Below are 17,640 nucleotides of genomic sequence, written 5' to 3' on the forward strand. Positions count from 1 at the left end.
TTAAGGACACACACACACACACACACACACACACACATATATATATATATATATATATATATATATATATATATATATATATATATATATATATATATATATATATATATATATATATATATAAGCAACTTCATCACGAAGGGTGCAACGATTAAAATGCATAATTTTCTTATAAATTTACTTACAAGAATATCTCTTAAATTACACTGGACATTCATCAATAGAGCTAAATCCCATTAAAAACTATTAATACTGAAGTATGGGAAACGTAATATTTATATATATATATATTGTTACACTGCATATAAATTATAACTATATATTTTTTTTTCAAAAGCTCATGTTTACAAAAATACTGTCTCGTTATATTTGTACACATATATAAATTGCGTCTTTTTTCTATCTCAGTATGTGATATATATATATGTTATTGTAAAAAATAAAGGGAAGATTCACCATAACACAGTAAAAAAAATTTGACTAGGACACGAAACAGGTAGTGAAGTATAAGAAACACTACACAAGTCGAAAGGAAATGTACATACTGTATATATATATATATATATATATATATATATATATATATATATATATATATATATATATATATATATATATATATAAACTTAAGTACAAATGGTTAACACCATGGCATGTGTATATACAAAAGGGGAGGAGAAGAAGCGTATAGAATATTTGAGCTAATGCATCTTATTGACATAAATGAGTAAGTCCAAAAATCCTATTGATTAATAAAAGATGAAAAACTGATAACATGCCTGAATATCTTAGTATAACTAACTGGTAAAAAATATATGGATGTCCTATGAACCTTATCGTAACAGAACATGTGAAGAGTGTACGATAATTATTAACATATGAGTATGACTTGATATGCGTCTTTTCTGCCAGCTATTGCCCAGCTTTGTCAGCAGCTCAGGAGGGAACCTGATACAACTGGTGCGCTGGTAGCTGTCTGGGCTGTTTCTGGGATGGGTGGCCCTCTTGGTGAATTGCCTTGCTGAAAAATAGCTGTGGGTTTATTGCTCCTGAAGAACTCCAAGAAGAACTGGATTCTTGCTGGCTCTGTTGAGAGCTACTCTGTTCTTGAGAGCTCTGGGCTGAGGAGGAATAGTGGAAAACATTTCCAGCCTCTGCCCCAACATTCTGGGGGAACTGAGCTGAGTTGAATTGCTGAGCTGGAATGAAAGTTGCCGCAGGAGATGCAACATTGTTCTGACCATAGTGGGCACCTGGAATGTTTAAATTCTGATGATTCTCTTGTGTATTGGTATCGTCATGCAGTGGAATCCAACTGTTTGTGTTATCAATATTAGGTTCTGGCAATGGTGCTGCAAAAGCTGGATCTGGTTCACTTGAATCGTAATCATCATTGTACGATGGACCTGATGAGCCATAAGCATTGGCTTCTGCTGAGAATACTGGACTTGACTCTTGATAAGAGTGCTGAGAAACAGGCTTGCTCAGTGCTGGCTTTGGAATGGAATTGGAACTAATGGGGGCTACTGTTGAACCTTCCTGGGAGGAGCCATAGGGTATGTATGTTGCTGTGGCAGTAGAAGGTGATGGTCTGAGCTCAGGGTAGCCTGGGAATCCTTGCGCTGAATGCGTTTGCAGGAAATTTGGTCCGCCATGGCTACCTGCATTGCTGAAGCTGCTGAAGCTTTTCTGTGATGATGAAGAGGATGATGATGATGAAGAGGAAGAGGATGACTTTGATTGTGATGCATACTGACTACCAGCGCCTCCACTTGCTCCAGTGTTATAAGCATATTGGGAAGATGAGGAGGCTTTGGAACTCTTTGAGTCTTTAGCCTCTTTTGATGAAGATGACTGATAACTCTGAGAGGCTATTCCACCCCCGAAACTTGAGCTGCTAGATGAAGCCTGCTTTTCTTGAGATGATGCTGATTGCTGGGAAGACTGAGAACTTTGTGATGTGTATGCTGCATAAGCTCCACTGTTAGAAGGTGGTGGGCCATAGCTTTGAGTTGCCTGCACCTGAGGGATGTTTTGCTTGATAGGCTTATACTGACTTGGCTGTGGTGTTGGAACTGGCAGAGGAGGTCTTGTCACTACTGGTTTTTGTGTAATTGGCCGTACAGTTTGTGGTACATAGGGTGCTTGAGTGCTATGCGTCTGAGGAGGTCCATAACTCAAAACAGGAACTCCGGGATTAGGCTTTGAGCCATAGCTTGTGCCTGCTGGTGGTCTTGAGGCTGCTGCAGGTTGTGCTTGGTTGAACTGAGAACCAGATGGGTAACCTTGAGTTCCTGCAAAATTACCGTGATAACCTGAACTGGAACTGCTGCTTGAACTACTGCTGCTGGACTTTGCTGATTGTGATGACTGATGGCTTTGATACTGGTGTCCTTGAGCAACTTGTTTGACTGGCTGCCCGCCTTGCTGTTGAACACCATATCCTTGGAAGTTTACAGTGTTTACTCCCTGTGATTTCTGAGACTTTTGTTGAGATTCAGATTTTGTTGTGTTGTAGGTGTTAAAAGTTGTATGGTGTGTAGTCTCACTATAAGCTTTTTGCTTCTGCTGTTGCTGTTGCTGTCTCTGTTGCTGTTGCTGTTGAAGGTACTGAGACAGCTGTGCTTGACCTTGTTTGGGTTCAAAGAAAGCACCGTAACTCTGGATGTCCTTTCCAATGGCCCCCGTCTTCTGGAGGTCGAGGAACGTCGAGATGGGGATAAGAACGAACGGGAAATTCACAAGGGCTCCTCCACCTTGACCTCCATAATGGTTCGTGTTTGAAGTGGTAGAGGAGTTGGTGAACGAACTGTAGAGATTCTTGGTGATGTTCTGGAGATACTCTGCCATCCATGCTTGCTGTGCTGATCCTTGGAGGCTGTACTGGTTGGCGGCTATCGACTGCTGGGTTACTGGGGCCAGAGTTCTAGCATATGAAGGCTGCTCGAAAAGTCCATTTTTACCACTAAAAGAGCCAAAATGATGTGATTGACTGGAGCTGTTATGTGACTGACTAGAGGATGATGATGATGAAGAGGATGACTGGTAGTGGACATTTTGATTAAATGTGCCCTGCTGGGCGTTTGAAGTGCTTCCAGTGTTGCCTGCAAAGATTGCTCCCGCTTGACTGTAGGGACTGGGAGTTGGGGCTTTGGAGGGTACAGGGGATCGAGTGGCATCGTCTAGGCCTGCAACACCGTTGAAAAGGAGATTAGAACATTTTCAGTATTTTAGATGCTTTTATTTAATCTATACTGAATGGCATTTTTTTGTGGGATGTAGAACTTAACTAAGATTACTCTAAAATGACCTCTTTTATATGTACTCACGAATTATGTGAATTATTTTCAAAAGGTTAATCACTAATATAGCTAAGGTGATGTGCTTAATTTACATAGGCATGATAACCTCTACTGCCTGATTACTATAGTGCTGAAATGAAATGAATTCATTACTTAATGCGGTAAGCGAAAGTGACAGACTTGTTTTGATCACCATTTATATAAGATCGAATTATCAAACAAGAAGAAATTTATAAGGATCTTTCTGAGACCCTTCAGAGAAAGGGGATACAAGCAGTTCCAGCGCCAAAGAAATGTCACAAAACTGTTAAAAAGAAAGATTATACAATTTCAAGACTACCAGCAACAGGAGAAATAAGCAAAGGGTTTGTAAAAACGAAAATTGGATATAGTTGGAACAATGACTACCTCAGTTTTCAGAAAATGGAAGTAGATTAGAACTGAAGCTTTGCACTTTTGAATTCCAAGCAGAAGTTTGGAATCAAGAACTTTACTGACAGGGTATTCAAGGGTGGCAGTTTTTGTTTACTCTCAAAGAGAAACGAGACTAAATTTTACAATGAAGAGAACACCATTTAAGCTTGGGATCCTTGAAAGGTTATCAGTACATGTGGAGTGTCCTGGGAAGGGAAAGGCATTAAACCCACAGGGAATGTCCTTGGAAGGGGAAGCCAGTAAACCAAAAGGGAGTGTTCTTGGAAGGGAACCCGAAGTCGTGTCTCTTAGAGGGAAAAGTATTTAAACTTTCATCGATTTGATTTTGTACAGAATATGGATTCACATAGCTACACTAATAGTGGGTAGAAATTTAGTTAACAGAGAAAACAATAACTTCTCAACAAACAGATGTTATCTTGATGAGGTTTACCAATCAAGGAGGTTTATCTATGGAAAGTAGTGGTTTAAGTATACTAATTTTTAAATTTGTTTCCTGAAGCTTAGAAATTAAACAAAGAATTACGAAATACCCTATCAGAAACTGACAGAGGACTATATATATATCTATGATAAAATATTATAGTATCATCAAAATTACACCATATTCTTTCAGCGTTTAAATAAAACCATGAAAGTTCAAAGCATTGCAAGTTGTAGGTCAAAGTGTGAGGATCTGTCTCGGAATTTCAAGTTGTAAAGTCACATGGATGAAGTGAGAGGATAAAATGTGAGCTGAAATACCAGTCATATTCAGAGATGTGCAAAGTTACAGACGAAATTCGAACCATTAGGCGCAAGTAACACCAATATCTTCTCTTTCATCTTGAAAGTTGGTGAAAAACTGTAGTACGTAGAGGAGAATGATATAAAGACCTTAAAAAAGGCGTTTGAATTGCAACTGTCATATTATACAAAGAAGAATATCGTGAAATGAAGTATTAACTAAAGAGTTAGGTAAGTATTTTCTTCAACCGCGTCCGCATATTATGGGACAAGAATCGGAGTTAAAGCTGCGAGAAAAGATATTTACATCACATGCAAAAGTCAGAAGGACACATGAGAGAGAGAGAAACAACATTTCCTAGTAACAAGTTTTTCTTACTTACTCAGGCGTCATCCACTAGTCAAAGATTACAGTTTTTTTTTTTTCTATAGACAGGGCATTTGGTACTACTAGATTCAGAAAGACCTTGTGCAATGCCTTCTTCCCCCTCTGTACCCATTACCTGTCTGAGAGCTTCATTCAAGGTAGTGCAGGGGTGTTTTCAAAATTCTGCTTTATGATTCTTGATTTTAGATAAAATCTTAGAGTTATGTATGAAAAGGTCTAGATTTTTCCGGATTTTTTCTTGAAAATTTGCCAGAATACTATCTCTTTCATTAACATCTACAAACTGAACATATGTCATTACATTTGCACAACGCAGTGATTGAGTTTTGCCTTTATCTCTGCTGTATATTTATATCAATTAAGACTCTAATTCAAGAGATTTTATTAATTCAGACTCTATTGTTTGCTTTTAAACTCAGATATAAGCCACATTTCTTTTATGGAATTCTTACCAGTTAAGTCCACATTACAGTCAAACCTTTCAAAAGCACAAGTCGGAAATTTGACGCGCACATATCGCAAAGAAGTTGAAAACAAGACAACAATAATAAGTGGAAAACGAATCTTTGGCCAAGGCTGGATAATCTCACGAAGCACCCATGAAGACAACCATTAAGTCATCGGCTTGTATTCAACCTGTTCGTGATGTGTGTGCTGTGAGTTGCCTACGCGTGTTTATAGCAAGTTTTATTGCAGTGTGGACCCACCTCTAAGCTAGCAATAGTTCCTCAGACACATTTGGTAACTGCTACGAGTAGCTGGAAATGGGCTCTGTCTTACTTTAAAGAAATTAATGTTACATGATGCATTCCTGCTTTAGTTTTGCTAGAATAAATGTTCTTTCTTTATCTTTAAATCTGTAACTGAAACCCCTGATGGACAGTCAGCAGGCTTTAATTAGCTCAAGAGGGTTCCAAAGGGAAATCAGCCCAGAGAGAGAGAGAGAGAGAGAGAGAGAGAGAGAGAGAGAGAGAGAGAGAGAGAGAGAGAGAAGTTATAGGAAAAGGAGATAAATAAATAAACATGAGAGAGTAGAAAATAAAATGAATAAACTTGAAATTCAGGAGACGTCAGCAGAAGTCAGGAATGAATTTGCTCCTTGCTTAAACATTTTTCAGTTTAAGCGAGGAGCAAATTCATTCCTGCTCTCTGCTGATGTCTCCTGAATTCAGGTGTATCGGTTTTAGCTTCTGTTCCCATATTCATATATTTATTCATCACCGTTTCCTGTGCAATCAGATGCCTCTCTGGAGCCCTCTTGGGTTTATTATAGTCTGTTGACTCTCTCCACAAGGGATTTCAGCTGAGGACTTTAAGAAAGAAAGAAAGAACGTTTATGGCGGATATCAGCCTCACAGCTGCATACCACGAAAGTCTTTCTTTCTGTATTTCCCCTTTACCTTCTCTTACATCCTAATGAGCACCATATTCTTTGGAAGCTTGGATTTCAAGTCAATGGCCCCTTTGGTGGGCTTGTTCCATATGAATAAGGTTTATCTCCTTTATCAATGTTAAAATCATACATTTTTACCTTAAAAAATCGTGCTGTCGCTTATATGCCGAGGTACCTGTAGCTTTATGTTAAAAAAAAAGAAGATGGGATTATGAACGTATTTGCAGTAAATGAATGAAGTGGTCCATTTCACGTAGAGGTCGTTTGTTTAAAAAGTCGTCCCGGTTCTTCTTTCCTGGTGTGGGGTGTTGTCGTCCTTGGCTGGGGGGCAGGAAAGGATGGGGATACTGGAGCGGGATGGGATATGGGGTGGGGGGGATATACAAAATCCTCAACTGGGTTCAGAATGGGCAAAATCCTTTCCCAGACTTGGGGAGTAATTGTAGGATGAAGGGACAATGCTTTATTGATCCCCAGTTGGGTTTGCTTCCGTGGGTTATAAATTGGCTAGGAAAGAGATTTAGTTATTAGTTCAAATAAACCCTCTACAGTTGTCAATGATATCAAACCAGTAGACCTAACTAATTCTAGTATGGAGGACTCTTTCTTTTAAACTATTAATGAAATGGACTATTCCTTATACACCGTGTAGATACATTACATGTGGCTATATTTAAAAAAAGTAACACTTTAAATCTAATATTTAGAAATATAAGAAATGATCCAAAACATAATTTTGGCAAAGCTGATTATTTCTCAGTCTCATTATAAGTAGAAATGTTTATTAGAAATCTGATTTTTTTTACGCTCCTAACGTACTTTCAAAAACTAATATTAGCTAAAATCCTGAAAATATCATTGCTTTAATGAAATAGCGATTACGTCTGAATATATTTGAAAATAAACCGTTCAGATAGTTACTAATTTGGAATATATCTTCAGAAACTAGAACCTTCAGATAACCATCAATTTTGAATATATCTTTAAAAAAATAAACCCTTCAGATAATCACTAGTTTTGAATGTATATTGAAAGAACCCTTCAGACAGTCACCAATTTTGAATGTATATTGAAAAAAACCCTTCAGGTAGTCACCAATCTTGAATGTATATTGAAAAAACCCCTCAGATAGTCACCAATTTTGAACGTATATTAAATAAAATAATTCAGATTGTTACCAGTTTTGAATGTATATTAAAAAAACCTTCAGATAGTCACCAATTTTGAATGTATATTGAAAAAACCTTCAGATAGTCACCAATTTTGAACGTATATTAAAAAAAATACTTCAGATAGTTACCAATTTTGTATGTATATTAAGAAACCCTTCACGTAGTCACAGATTTTGAATGTATATCGAAAAAACCCTTTAGATAGTCACCAATTTTGGATATATATCGAAAAAACCCTTCAGATAGGCACCAAATTTGAATGTACAATATATTGAAAAAACCCTTCAGATAGTCACCAATTTTGAATGTATATCGAAAAAACCCTTCAGATAGTCACTAATTTTGAATAGATATTAAAAAAATAAACCTGCAAGTAGTCACCAATTCTGAGTATATTTAAAAATAAAACCTTTTGTAAACCTGAAATCAAACCCTAACTTGGCTGCATCTAAGCACTGACATCCTGACATCCTAACACCCCTACGGTCTAAAAACACTCCTTAAGACTCAAGTGAAGGAGATACCCACCAGGGCAAGGAGTCTTGTCGGGGCCCCTGGAGAGGGACAAGACGCGGAATCCGTTTTCGTCCGCGCGGTAAATGACGGTGCGGACGACGCCGTTCGGATCCAAGACCTGTCGGAATATGAGGAGTAAGCGACAGGTATTGACTGATCTGGTGGTTATGGTTGATTTCTGTCTCGTGGATATTCAGTGAAGGTCTTGAGCATTATTTTGGGGCGCGGTTTTCTTTAAGGTAAAAATTCTCGTGACCAGACACAAATGTGTATGTTTATGTAAGCGCGTGTAAGTGAGATATATATATATATATATATATATATATATATATATATATATATATATATGTATGTATGTATATACTGTATATTTAAATATGTATATTATATGTATAAATATATGTAAATATATATACAGTATATATATGTATGTATGTATGTATGTATGTATACATTATGAATATTATACATACACACATATATATATATATATATATATATATATATATATATATATATATATATATATATATATATATATATATATATATATAAGTTAAGCAGGAGTGTATAAACTCTAAAACTAGCATTCTTGGAGTATATCGACAGTTATAATTCATATTAATAATAGAATTACCTGGTAGCACCCTGTCACGACACCGTTGCTGTCTCCCGTTTCTTGCCTAGTTTGGTAATTGGCTGTGGCTTCGTCGTCGACTATCCAGCCGAATTGATAGGGCATTCCCCTCATTGGAGGCTGGAAAAGAAATAATAATAATAATAATAATAATAATAATAATAATAATAATAATAATAATAATAATAATAATAATAATAATGTCGTTTTCCAGCATCAGATTTAATGCTACTCAGTTTGCTAGGAATCTTATCATGGCTACATCTAAAACGTGAAAGCTTGCTTAGTGCAGTCGTGGAGTCTTCTGATCTCCAAATGTTTAAGAAAAGAGCAAAATCATTCCTGTTTTCTGCTGCTGACGTCTCCTGAATTTCAGGTGTATCGGTTTTATTTTCTCTTCCACCGTATTTATTTATTTATCATCTTTTCCTATAACTTTTCTCTCTCTCTCTCTCTCTCTCTCTCTCTCTCTCTCTCTCTCTCTCTCTCTCTCTCTGCAGGCTGATTTCTCTTTGGAGCCCTCTTGGGTATATCACAGTCTGTTGACTCTATCTATTAGAGTTTTCAGCTGAAGCTATAATAATAATAATAATAATAATAATAATAATAATGTGAAACGACCGATTTTTACTCAGTAGCAAACTGGCGTTGCAAATGATAGGGTAACTATAACTAGCATGTGAATTACATGAACTTAAGGGTCTTATTTTTTGCCTTCGCTTGTACTTCAAGCATAGGAGACACTACAAGGAAGAGAACTTTAAACCTCGGTAACAGAGGTTTACTGAATTCTTGGACTCACTGGAGAAGTATTGGTAAGCTCAGAGCTTTCTTCTCCTTCTTCTTCTCCTTCTTCTTTTGCAACCATGAACAAGTCATTCCTACCATTAACAATGGTTATCTCAGATTTCCATAAACTTTAATCATTGAGGACGAGCATTTATTGATTACTATGTACTGCAGTGAGAAATTAGCCATTTCTTAGTGCTCTTTTACTTTCTTTTATCTCTTTTTCTTTATTTCCTGGCCATGCTTTAAAGAATTACTTTCCTGAGCTAAAGAGAAGACACGGTAAAACCAACCAAAACTAGCTGAAGAAGCAAGTATATCTTTCGTATGTAATTGCAATAACCACAATGTCCTCTTAAGTCCTCGAATTCTCCTTGTCAGGTCGGCAAAGCGATCTCGTTCTGATATTCTGGATACGGGCTCGAATCCTGCTACGGACATTGTGGAGTATCAGACGACTTGATATATCCTCCGATAAAGGAAGATCAAAAGGATTGCAAAAAGCATCGGAATTACTTTATTTTCTTGCATTTGGATCTAAGGCTTTGTAGTAGTAAGCGTATCCAGAAGTGTGAAGAATTCGAGAAGTTAAGAGAGGCCATTGTGGTTATAATTACATACGGATCTTGTATAAAGTGACCAGCAGATTTTATAAATATATCTTTATTAGCTTCAAAGTCACTTCATATTCTTGCATTTGGGTCTAAGGCTTTGCAGTGACAAGTGTATCCAAAAGTGTGAAGAATTCGAAAAGTTAAGAGAGGCCATTGTGGCTATAATTACATACATATCTGGTAAAAAGTGACCAGTAGATTATATAAATATATCTTTATTACCTTTCTTGACACTGGCACTGAGGCTGGATCTACATATGAGGGTTGCTGGTCAGAAGCTGATGTTATAAGTCTCTCGGTGTCTTCCAGGAGGTCAGCTGGAACAAATGCTTCTTCTTCACCACTCATTGTCTTCAGCATGACGCCGGAGACCTCCTGAGGAACATATTCCCCGTCGGGAGAAGCCTTGATGACCTGCAGGGGATTTGAAATACGAATGATAATCTAAGAAATGAATTATATACAGAGCAACTGTGTCAGTGGTTTTGAAAGCCTACTGATGGTGATGTTTGTGCATGATTAGACTACTGTGCTGTTATGATTAAACTTACTTTATTATTATTATTATTATTATTATTATTATTATTATTATTATTATTATTATTATTATTATTATTATTATTATTATTATCATTATTATTCAGAAGATGAACCCTATTCATGTGGAATAAGTCCACAGGGGCCACTGACCTGAAATTCAAGTTTCCAAAGAATAAGGTGTTCATTCGAAAGAAGTAACAGACGGTAATGGGAAATACAGAAGCAGGAGAATAGTTATTAGAAAAACAGATAAATTAACAAATTAATAGGTACAACATTAATACAGCATAATTCAGTTTTAGTGGCCAAGTTCGAGATTAAATCGTTAAGTAGTGAATTCATCTAAAATAAAGAGTAAATTCACTGTAAACAGCTAAAAAACCTAACTCTGAAATCACAAAGCAAAACATGCACTTAGGACAAGTTAAGAATGGCATACCTTCATGACCTTCTTTGGTTTGTCCAGCAGCTTCTTCGTAATCTTATTCTTCTCAGGAGTAAGTTCGGCTAAGTCGTCACTGGCACCAATGTCTGTGGGCACTGTTGTGGGCGCGGCGGGTGTCACGTACGTCTGGGCGGAGTGTTGGAAAACCGACTCGTCCAGAACGGCGTAGGAGTCCATTTTATCTTCCAGTTCCTCGTCGTGGCCGTAACCCGGTTGCAGTTCTGGATCGTAGCCTGCGAAGAAGACTGGAAAATCATGGCCCGCTGGACGAGGAACCTCGTGGCTAGCCTCTGGAATGAAGTGGGTGTTAGGCCTATGCTGGTCTGGATGAAAGGATAGAATTTCTATGTTTCCAGAATGCTGTTGATGGCCATCACCTGGAATGGGGACACTACCATTACCATTAGCTCCTGGAAAACTGACGGTCGAATCGTGGTGGATATAACTCGGTTCCTGAATAGCAGTCTCATGGTTGCTATTATACCTGGCTCTGTCACTTTCCCTACCCAAGTAGTCATCCTCTCTCTTCACCGGCTCTGGTTCTGGAATGGGTTCAGTTCCTTCTTCGTAGAAGCTGAGGTCGCCCGTGTAATCCGCTTGTCGCTTCTGGACGCTTTCGCTGTGATGATGTTCCGGACGGATATAGAGGGAGTATCGTTGGCTCGTTGGTGCGAATAGATGATCTGGAAAATGGTTTGTGTTTGAGATTCAAGGGACGAAATATCAGTCTGAAAGGGGAAACTCAGCCTAAGGGGAATTCGTCATTCAGACTGACAGTTACAACTTGACAAGAAAAAAAAGTTTTAAAACTTAGCAAAATATGTAAGTCATAAAAGCTATGCAATATTATAAGTAGCATAATGAGAAGAGAGAAGAGCTATAGAGTAAGAACCAGTGAATATTCTGCCTCCAAAAGGAGCATCTTAACTTATAGTGCTCCTTGGATGGTACACTGTAAACAGTAGAAAAGCTTTTTCTGAAGCTTTCCTTCGGCCCAACTACAGTACTTTCTGCCTTTTTTACACTTAAATCCTTCCCCTTTTCCCTTTAATCTCTTCAATTGGTTGTGTAAGATTTCAATTCTAATGCAAGATCAAAGCATTCGTGCGGCCCCTAAGTATATGGTAATAAGACAACAGCAGACTCATTTAACCATTTAACCGCTTTTCATAATTACTGCAGGCTGACTATTCTTCCCAACCAAGGGGTCCACATCCTTAAATAACTGGAAAATTAATAATATCCCGGTAGTACAGCGCACTGACAGCACGATAGCCGTTAGGAAGCAACTAAGGGATCAAGCTTTTTACACCACCGTGATTATATATCACGTGAGAACCCTTATAAAAACAAATAAATACATTATAAAGACTTCCAAGTTCTAGTAATGTGTTTTGACATTGCTTCAGCGCCTCTGGTGTGCTGCAGAAGACACGTGTCTAATAATAATCGCCTTTGGTTATTGGAGTTGACTGAAAACTTTCTCTTGAGTTCTACAATTTGGCGTTATGTGTCCATCCAGGTGTGAAGTACCGAAAGGGTAATTGCTGGGATGGTTTTAAAGGCCCCTTTCCTCTCTCTCTCTCTCTCTCTCTCTCTCTCACACACACACACACAAACACACAGCCACACCCACGCACACACACATACACACACACATACACACACACACACACACTCTCTACTATTCCTCCTCTCTCTCTCTCTCTCTCTCTCTCTCTCTCTCTCTCTCTCTCTCTCACACACACACGTACACTATATCTCGCGTTTTTTTCCTCTCTCTCTCTCTCTACAACCAATTCCACGCCAGTCACATGGCCGAACTTTTGAAAATTTTTGCTATTATGCCACGTGAGAACCAGAGTGTAATGTTATACGGAACATTAGATGACACAAACAATTTTAAAATGGAGGTAATTAAAGCACACACACACACACACACACACACACACACACACACACACACAGATATTCGTTGCTAATTTCTGAGGTTCACAGGTACCTCATTGTTTTCTGACCATCGCTTAGGAGGGTAGCGCCGCAGTGCACCTCACATAGCGCACTGTGGGCATTACTATAAGGTGTTTACAGTGACCCTTCGATCCCTTATTGCACCCACTTTTTAGCCTTGTACTTTACTTCTGTTCCTGCTTCTTTTCTCCAATCTTGCAGTCCAGCCTCTTTAATCGCAGCCTCTACCTTTAGATCCTTGTACTCTGTCCCATTGATTTGCTGGATCTCTTTTTAGTTGCTGTCCAACCACTCCAACTTGTTCCCTTACTCTTTTAAGCACTGAATGACAGAAAGTGCCGCAGTGCTAAATTTCAAAAACCAGTCATTCCCTTCATTCACAAACCAGTCATTCTTCTTACTACCATGTATCGTAACTCCAGAACTTCTCACCTTGTATATCTGCTACCGAGCGTTGCGGGGTATTCGCCAGGCATCCCAATAAGGGCCAAAATGCCATAGCTAATAGGACCCTTTTCGCCGTTACACCCATCTGAAATGAAAAAGAAACTATGGTCATTAAATAAATCACAGAACTTGAAGAAAGAAGTACTGTTATTTACTTTAACGGCTCCAATAGGATTTATCCTTTCGACAGAGAGTATTAAGAGCTTTTTAGGATGAGGATGTATAAGTCTTACGCCTTTTGTCATCATAGTTGCGACGCAATGCAGTCGGCTAACTACCAGGTACAGAATTCACTGCTCAGAGATGATGTGTTAATGGAAAGCTTCTGCACTGGTTCGTTCACTGAACATATATATATATATATGTATGTATGTATATAGTATTATATATATATATATATATATATATATATATATATATATATATATATATATATATATATATATATATATATATATATATATATAAAATTTAAGTATATCTTAGTTCAACCAGACCACTGAGCTGATTAACAGCTCTCCTAGGGCTTGCCCGAAGATTAGATTTATTTTACGGAACCTACAGCTTATTATGGAATCCGAACCACATTATAACGAGAAATGAGTTTCTATCACCAGACATAAATTTCTCTAATTCTTTATTGGCCGGTCGGAGAATCGAACGCGGGCCCAGCAGAGTGCTAGCCGAGAACGATACCAACCAGTCTAATGAGGAACTATATATATATATATATATATATATATATATATATATATATATATATATATATATATATATATGTATATATATATATATATATATATATATATATATATATATATATATATATATATATATATATATATATACATGTTTGTGTGTGTGTGTGGATATGTGTATGTGTGTGTACGTTTGTTGAATTATCGATATTTGTATATGCACTTTTCCTCTCTCTCTCTCTCTCTCTCTCTCTCTCTCTCTCTCTCTCTCTCTCTCTCTCTCCCTCTCTCTCTCTGCTCTCTATTTTTCCACAGTTAATAACTGCACATTTTAAATCATAATAAGAGAACCACTCCCCTTTTTTTTTCTCACGAGCATAGACGGGAAAGGCGAGAGCTACTGACCACATAATATGTGGTATGTTGCAATACTGGTGACTTGGATGCAACATATGGTGGTCTACTCATATCGTCATTCTAGGCCTCATCCACCATCTCTTTACCTTTTAATCTTTCTGTTAGCGCTATTATCTCTCTCTCTCTCTCTCTCTCTCTCTCTCTCTCTCTCTCTATATATATGTGTGTGTATGTATACATATATATATATATAGATTTGTATACATACACACATATATGTACATATACACATTTATATATATATATATATGTGTGTATATATATATATATATATACGTGTATATATATATATATATATATATATATATATATATATATATATATATATATATATATATATATATATATATATATATATATATATATATATATACATGCATATTCTCCGGCAATGGTCACGAAACTTAATTGCCAAAGAAATACAGTCAGGCAAATTTGCAGTAAACAGCAGGGATGCTACAAAGTGATATTTTTTCATCTTTGTTGTTTGTCATTTTATTAGATTTTATAATAAGAAAATTGAAAGCGAAGCTTTAAAGTAGAGTTACAATAAAACTCTAACAGCCGTAGAGTTAGCGGATAATTCTGTTTTACACAGAAATACTCTATAAGATTTACAAAGTTTGCTTAGACAGAATGCATCGTAAATTTAGAGAGATGGGAAAGCGCGTTCTCAAATATTTAAATTTAATACTGGTTTTCTTGAGTTGGAATTCAATGAAAGACTGAACAAATGTTACTGATTCTCTTGAGTTGGAATTCAATGAAAGACTAAACAAATTTTACTGGTTCTCTGGAGTTGGAATTCAGTTAAAGACTAAAAAGGTTAAATAATGGGCAGGTTGAATATTTATGATCTGTGGATCAAATAGACTGAAATTGCACACGAAAGTAAGATTGCTTAATTTCAGTGCGATCTGTATTGCTGTAAAAAAAATTGAGTCAAGGTATGGTAACGTGAGTCAAGGTATGACAACATGAATCAAGGTATGTCAACGCGAGTCAAGGTATGATGACATCGTGAATCAGGGTATGACAACGTGGATCAAGGTATGACAACCTGGACTAAGATATGATAACAACGTTAATTAAGGTATAACAACGTGGATCAAGATATGATGACAACGTGAATTAAGATATGTCAACAAGAATCAAGGTATGATGACATCGTGAATCAAGGTATAAAAACGTGGATCAAGATATGATGACAACGTGAATTAAGATATGATAACATGAATCAAGGTATGTCGACATCGGGCATAAAGGTATGACAACGTGAATGAAGGTATGATGACAACATGAATCAAGGTATGATGACAACATGAATCAAGGTATGACAACATGAACCAAGGTATCACAACGTGAATCAAGGTATGACAGTGTGAATCAAATTATGTATTTATTATCAAAATAATTTAACCAGACCACTGAGCTGATTAACAGCTCTCATAGGGCTGGCCAGAATCAAGGTATGACAACGTGAAGCAAAGTATGACAGCGTAAATCAAGGTATGACAACGTCAATCAATTTATGATAGCATCAGCTGTGTTCCTGTAGTCACCAGAACACTTGGAGGACCCTTACCAACTTGAATGAGAACTAGAGGTGGAGATTTGTAAAAGTAAAGTGATAATGAATATATATACATACATACATATATATATATATATATATATATATATATATATATATATATATATATATATATATATATATATATATATATATATATATATATATAAACCATGAATTTTCAAATGCAACAGCTAAACCTGTCTTAAGTAAGTTTGTGTCTCTTATTATTATTATTATTATTATTATTATTATTATTATTATTATTATTATTATTATAGGAAACACGAAAGAATCTGATGCTTGGACGAAACAAAGAGAAACGATGCAACACCGAATTGCGTACTGCAATCTTGTTGCGAAAGGGAAAAAGGCTCAAGAGAGAGAGAGAGAGAGAGAGAGAGAGAGAGAGAGAGAGAGAGAGAGAGAGAGAGATTTAGACACCGGACGGGAAGTGGAACGAGGTAATCAGCGTCACTAATAATTATAACGGTAACATAATAAAAGTGATTCAGTTCAAGCGTCTGTTTTATAATAATAATAATAATAATAATAATAGTAATAATAATTGACTGAATGGACCTCCATATGGATACTCTACTTGTTACAAACTCCATAACCAGACAGTATAACTCAAAGAAAAGATTGCAGGACCAATGAAAACACACCTCCTTGGAGTAAGTACTTATTCAGCAATTACACTATTTTACTTAAACATTTTTTAGAGGCTATAAAGTAAATATAATGTAAAATTGGTAAGCATTCTCAAGAAGAATAAAGCAGATGTATTGTGAAAGTGGGAAGTATTTTTGAAGACATAAAGGAGATATGATGTACAAAATAGAAAAAAATAAAGTAGATATAATGTAAAAATGGTAGGTATTTTTTTTAGAATATGTAAAGTGGATATGCTTAAAAAGCCACAAAAAATTGTACAAAGATGAAGATAAAGATAATTAATTTAAAGTTGAGGGGAATTTTGCGTTAAATACAGGTGATAACTAGATAAAAACAAGTGAAACACGCGCCCAAATTTCTTCGGCGCAATCGAGTTTTCTGTACAGCAGCTACAGCATATAATCAAGGCCACCGAAAATAGGTGTGTCTTTCTGTGGTCTCGGTATAACGATGTATGAGCCGTGACCCATGACACTTTAACGACGGGCCGGTGGTGGCCTATCCTATATAGTTGCCAGAAGCACGGTTATGGCTAACTTTAACCTTAAATAAAATAAAGACCGCTGAGGCTAGAGGGCTGCAATTTGGTACGTTTGATGATTTGAGGGTGGATGATCAACATACCAGTTTGCAGCCCTCTAGCCTCAGTAGTTTTTAAGATCTGGGGGCGGACAGAAAAAATGCGGACAGAATAAATTGCGGACGGAGCGCCAAAGCCGGCCTAATAGTTTTCTTTTACAGAAAACTAAAAAGTAACAATTAAAAAATAAGAAGCAGTTGCTGAAGAAAGCTTAAGAATTAGGAAATAATATAAAAGAATAAGACACTCGTCAGAATGCAAGTCCAGGAGAAAAGGACATTGTGAAATTCACGTTGCAAACTCCCTCCATTTCATTCGT

The 17,640-nt window shown here is 36.7% G+C and overlaps 1 protein-coding gene across 1 annotated transcript in view; it reads right to left on the minus strand.

Moving 5' to 3' along the window:
* Positions 1-630: 630 nt before the first annotated feature.
* LOC136828763 (streptococcal hemagglutinin-like) overlaps positions 631-17,640 on the minus strand; it is a 70,223-nt gene continuing 53,213 nt past the window's right edge. The window contains exons 2-7 of the mRNA XM_067086981.1: positions 13,361-13,460; positions 10,952-11,640; positions 10,195-10,386; positions 8,570-8,689; positions 7,945-8,050; positions 631-3,188 (exon numbers count right to left, since the gene is read on the minus strand). Coding sequence (XP_066943082.1) covers positions 937-3,188; positions 7,945-8,050; positions 8,570-8,689; positions 10,195-10,386; positions 10,952-11,640; positions 13,361-13,460 — 3,459 coding nt within the window. The 3' untranslated portion in view covers positions 631-936. The remainder of the gene's footprint in view (positions 3,189-7,944; positions 8,051-8,569; positions 8,690-10,194; positions 10,387-10,951; positions 11,641-13,360; positions 13,461-17,640) is intronic.

This window comes from Macrobrachium rosenbergii, chromosome 43 (genome assembly GCF_040412425.1).
Source record: "Macrobrachium rosenbergii isolate ZJJX-2024 chromosome 43, ASM4041242v1, whole genome shotgun sequence".
NCBI lineage: Eukaryota > Metazoa > Arthropoda > Malacostraca > Decapoda > Palaemonidae > Macrobrachium > Macrobrachium rosenbergii.